At 38.3% G+C, this 6,000-nt stretch overlaps 1 protein-coding gene across 1 annotated transcript in view; it reads left to right on the top strand.

Moving 5' to 3' along the window:
• Positions 1-213: 213 nt before the first annotated feature.
• Positions 214-6,000, top strand: part of SLC30A8 (solute carrier family 30 member 8) — a 39,420-nt gene continuing 33,633 nt past the window's right edge. The window contains 1 exon segment of the mRNA XM_061438371.1: positions 214-573. Within this exon segment, the coding sequence (XP_061294355.1) occupies positions 503-573 (71 nt within the window). The 5' untranslated portion in view covers positions 214-502.

The raw sequence follows: 6,000 nt of genomic DNA, 5'->3' as shown, positions 1-6,000 counted from the left end.
GAGACCTCCCCACTCCCCACTGAAGAAAAAGAAAATGAAAAGAGAGGGGGGAATAGCAGCATCAGAAGGTCACTGTTTGCAGCTCACTCAGGTGTGCTCTGCAGACCAACCCTCTACATCGTGATTAGTAGTTGACCCTTGAGCTCCTCTACCTCCCAGAAAGCACAACAGAATCAGGTATCATGGGAAGTACACACACACACACACACACACACACACACACACACAATCCATATATTCCTACCTGCAGGAAACAAGTTTCTGTGGGTGAGAGAATGAGGCCAGGTGATATTTCAGAGTGTAATTTTAGCAGATCTATCAAGAACATTGATGCGGGAGGCTTCTTATTGTAATCCCGGTAAGTCTTTTCATTTTTCCTTTGGAAAGTGTGAGAATAATTGTAATGCTGCTTCGCTTCCAAAACTGGACAGTGAGTTAAAGAGCAGCAGCCGCAGACACAACAACAGTAACAACAGCAGCCAAAGCTTTTATTCTGGCCACCATGGAGTTTCTTGGAAGAACTTACCTTGTGAACGACAAAGCCACCAAGATGTACGCCTTCACACTAGACAGGTAACAGACATCTGATTCTGCTTCACAATTTTCTGTGTCCTGAATATTCACAAAGTCCCTAGATCCTACTGCTTCAGACTTGGAGACTTCTGCTGTTGCCACCCAGGGGCATTTTGCAAAATTTTATCAACCCCTGATCGACTTGTATAACTTATATTCTGAAAAGGTCATACTCTGTATAGTTGATTTGATTCCTTACATATCCTGAGTGCATGAAGGATACATCTTATTAATATATTTTTATCTGCAGATTTTCTAAAAAATTTGATATATACAATCTAATGTGTTTACCTTTCTTTCCCTCAATTATTCCCACTTTTAAGATGGTAAATTTTAGTAAATTATATTTAGAAAGAATTAAGGTTTTTTTCAGCTATGTGGCAAATTGTGGTTACACTGATCTTAATTGCTGTTTCCTTAATTACATAATATCATCATCAAATATTCACACCTAGAATAAATATAGCTGAGTTTAATGTTCTACCTAGCTCTAGTTCTTTTCATTATCTTCCACAGTGCCATGTGCAATGTATTCATTCATTTCCCCCTTATTTAGCAATTACTGGTTGAACACATCTGGATATATAATGAAAACAAAAACATTCCTAGTCACAGATCTCTGTCTTCTTGAAAGTTTGAGTCTAATGTAGAATGTGTTTGAGAAATAGGCAATTACAAAATGGCATGTGTTTATTCTAGGAGCATTCAGTAAGAATATCTCAAGGGAACCTAGGTCTTTGCTGGACTTTGGGAGCCAGAGAAAGCTTTTCAGCAGTGATAGACTGAGAATTGAAAAAGAAAAAGGAGTTAGAGTGAAGTTAGGGAAACCCTACATAGAAGGTAGGGTTACAAAAGTTTGCCTGATTGAGGTAATTTCCCGGTAAAGATAGAGGCAAATAAAATGAGATTTTGTTGCGTTTGGGGAATTCAGTCCAAGAGAAACGTACTCAGAATACATAGATAAATGAATGAGAATCTGTGTTAGGACTGGAATTTAAGAGAATACATACCCATAATAGTATGTTTAATGTTTTTGTGCATTCATGAAGCCAAATTAATATTCCAAAGAGTAGTGGCATTGTGTTTGATAGCATCAAATATTCGAGCAACTGCAAAGGGACTTTTCCTTAGGATATTTATAACTTTGCTTAAAAAATATACAATAAAGAATCTAGCACATTATCTCATATTGTAAGAATTATTTTTTCTTGGAAAATAATATTAGATGTGATTTATTGAGATCATAAACAATAAAGCCTCATGTTAGGTCAGCAGAAATTTTAAACAACAAATTGTTAACACTATGGACACTATTAATAGAGCATTTCTACATGGTGGAATTAATAGTATTTCCCTTCTCATTAAAATAGACCATTTAGCTCTCTGTGATGCAAATAAAGCAACTGTTTATGGTTATAGGGTCTCATTCACCTCATATATGGGTACAGTTTTCAGGATACAGTGATGATAAAAACTGCCAAGCTCATTTTTACTTTCTTTTCAAATAGAAACAATAGAACCTATAGGACTCCTTGTTTTCACTGCCAAGGAAACTTTTAGCTGAGGTAGTATCAGTCCTCTAAGGGAAAGACGCATAGCTCTCTGTTCTTATGGCCTGATTCTCCCAAGGTTAGAGCCTGGTGGGGGAACTAAGATTCCATAAGCCACATGGGTGCTGCCAAAAACAACAAAAAATTCCAAAGACACTTGAACCTACATAACATTATTTATCCTAATCCCTCATTTTGCCACATAGGAAAGGGAATTCCAAAGAGAATAAATACCATTCTTAAGGCTGGATGTCTGATTATAGCAGAGTTGGGATGTGGACTCACACCTCCTGTTTGTAAATTCTGTTCCCCTCCCCTCCCACTCTCCTGCAGACACACTAAATACAAAGCAATAAAGTGCTGATGTACTGATATTTGCTATAACATGAATAAACCTTGAAAGCATTATGCTAAATGAGAGAGAACTGCATAATGTACGGGTCTCTTTGTAGAAAATATCCAGAATAGGCAATTTTATAAAGACAGAAAGTAGACTAGTGGTTTCTTGAGGTAGTACTGTCTGTGAGAAGATTGGGGATTTACTGGGTATGGAATTTCTTTTTGGGGTGATGAAAATGTTCTAAATTAGATTGTGGTGATGGTTGTTTGAGTGTGTGTTAGCTGCTCAGTCCAGTCTGACTTTTGCAACCCCATGGATTGTAGACTGCCAGTCTTCTCTGTCCATGGGATTCTCCAGACAAGAATACTGGGGTGGGTGCCATTCCCTTCTCCAGGGGAACTTCCCAACCCAAGTATTGGATCGAACTGGGGTCTCCTGCATTGTAGGCAGATTTTTTCATAATCTGAACCACCAGGGAAGCTCTATTTGGATATCAGATTAGTTGCTCAGTCATGTCCAACTCTTTGTGACCCCATGGACCATAGCCTGCCAGGCTTCTCTGTCCATGGGGATTCTCCAGGCAAGAATACTGGAGTGGGTAGCCATTCCCTTCTCCAGGGGATCTTCTCAACCCAGAGATCAAACCCAGGTCTCCCACATTGCAGGTGGATTCTTTACTGTCTGAGCCACCAGGGAAGCCCAAGAATACTGGAGCAGATAGCCTATCCTTTTTCTAGGGGATCTTCCCATTCCAGGAATCCAATTGGAGTCTCCTGCATTGCAGGCAGATTCTTTACTAACTGAGCCACCAGGGAAGCAGCCTATTGGGTTATGAATATACATACATATAAGGTTTCAGTGAGATGGGTGGAAAATTGTTTTGAGTGACTATATTACTTATTTAAAACTAAACTTTGAAAACCAGTCACTCTCAATAGCTTGAAGCGCTTAATTAAAATACACTTACATCTATAGTCTCTCAACTTTCCCATATACCATTCTTCTTAACCTTTCCTCTCCCAGTCACTGTCCATGATACCACATGGCCTCTGTTACTGTCGGCTGGTTTGCCATGTCCCCCCCCTGCTAGGACATAAAGCTTCTTAGATCAAGAGCTTTGTTTGTATCAAGGACATGGTATCATTAGCACCTTTGATGGGGCATTTGTATGGTAGACATGCAATACATTTGTTGAATGGATGAATACATGAAGTGGTGGAAAGGCCATGGTGGGACCGAAGCTTTTATTTCCTCTCCCAACAGGACTAGTGATTTGAGGTTCTTGGGAAAAGTAATGTTAAAGTACAAAAACAAAGTGATTTTATGTAGTCAACGTATAAATAAGAAGTTAAAAAATTATCTAGTTGGCCAAAAATGTTGAACAATCTATTTGGCCAGCCTGATATTACCAGTTCCACTTCAAAGGTATAGGAACAAAAACGTTAACCTCTAAAACCAAATGAAAATAAGACACAAATTAAAAAAAAAATGATGCTCCAAGGTCACAAAATAAAGCTCCACTCTTTAATTCCTTTTTAAAGGGATGAACTCAAAGTTCTAGGCTACTGATATCAAATTTTCTAATATTTCGTTATTTTTCTTCTCTGTTTCTACCTCCCCCCCGCCTGCCTTTTTTTTTCCTCTTTGATACTACAGTAAATTTCTTTGCTCTACTCTATTGCTCGTGCTCTTCAAAGCCTCAGCCATATTTGAATGGGTGGGAATTCTGGTGATTTACTCCTTGACAGATTCACATTTCATTTTTTATATATTCTAGCATTTGCTTTCTAGAACCTATGTTTTAAAATTCTTAGAATTTGCATCACTTTCAGACTGAGGGTCTGTCCTACGTCTAGAGATAGTTAGATCACTTTGGTCTTATGAGACGATGAGGAATATATTTTAACTTCGGTTTTTAACTTCTTTTGGAATTGTAGACCCTTTGGGGAGTTCAGTGAAGATGGTGGGCTCCTGCCTCTCCCCATAAAACACATACATATACATGTATGAACACATTGCATCCAATTTTCAGTACCATTTTTGGATTTCTGGCCTAGCGCTTCAAGAAACAATCTCAGCTCCTGTCCTTGTCTAGGATAAGGTAGCAGTATTAAAAGTACAAACTGGCCAGGTTTTGTGCACTTTTCCTCTTGTGGCATTGCACACAGGCTGTGCCTCTGGTAGGAGTCCTGTCATGTTCTGCCCTCAAAAATGCTCCAAGGTAAGTTCACTCACCACCTGGGTTTCTCTGCCTACAAGGTTATGAAAAACAGAAAATAAAGCGAAGTAAACCAGTGTTCATACGAACAATGCCAGAACATTCGGTGACCCTGTCCGTCTCACACTGCCTTCTCAGCACAAGGAAAAAGGAAGCCTCCACCATGCTCTCCTATTAGTTCTCTGGCTCCTCTGAGTCAATGACCATCGGTGACTAACATTACTATGCTATAGGGTTGCTAATTACCAGTGTGTATCACATTACAAAGGTGGAAATCTATAGATATAGGAACTGTATGTGTCTTTTGCCAAACGGTTCTTATTTCAATTAGATTATTCAGAATTCTTCAAAATCCTGAGTGCTATTAACATTACCAGCAAAAACATTCTGAAGCCAATTTGTCAACATACATGAAATTCCTTAAAAATGTAGATATTCTTTAACCAAGTAATTCCCCTTTCAGGATTACATTTTGAGGAAATAATAATATATTGAGTAAAGATTAAATATAAGAATATGAATCACAGAAGAGCTTATACAAGCAAATAATTATGAGTCAATTATTCAATTTTAGGAAATATTGTGACATATCTATACTAAATATAATGTTCTCTATATTGAACTAATGATGTAGAATATTTAATAAATTGAGAAAACGTTAATAATATATACAGCTAAAAATTAGGTCCCAAAGCTGTATCTTTGGTGGAATCCCCAGCCCACCCCTACTGAGTTGCAGTCATGTGATCTGGTTAGAGTTTACCCCACTCTCAGTTCTAGGAGTCAGTGTGGTTGGGTTTAGCCAGTCTTCTGGCTGTAACAAGGTCTAAGCCAATTAGCCCATCCATATTCCTCTGGCTTTAAAGGCTGGCCAAATCAGGATGCAACTCAGGACTCCTGTTTAGCAGTTGGGAGAATGAACACTCTTTCTCCCTGTATAAGAAAATACAAGTACACAGTCCTGATTACCGTGGGCAACTGTTCCACTTTATGATAAAAGTTAAGCCTGCAGTAAGAGTAGTAGAGAACTGCAGAGCAATGGCTCTGGAGCTTTGATAAATCAGGCCTGATGCCTCTAGATGTTTTCAGCTGCAAAACCAATAATCCCCATGTATTGATCTACCTAGCATGAGCTTTGTTTTCTGTACTTGCAATGAAAAATATTCTAATTTATATGGACTCGAAAAAAAAAAGTGAATCACAACAAACTCTGAAAAATTCTTAAAGAGATGGGAATACCAGACTACTTTGTCTCCTGAGAAACAGGAAGTTAGACTATTAACTATTTAACAGGAAGCTAAATAGTTAAAAGATGCTTC

The sequence above is a fragment of the Bos javanicus genome, chromosome 14 (genome assembly GCF_032452875.1).
Source record: "Bos javanicus breed banteng chromosome 14, ARS-OSU_banteng_1.0, whole genome shotgun sequence".
NCBI lineage: Eukaryota > Metazoa > Chordata > Mammalia > Artiodactyla > Bovidae > Bos > Bos javanicus.
This window is presented reverse-complemented; position numbering and strand designations above follow the sequence as displayed.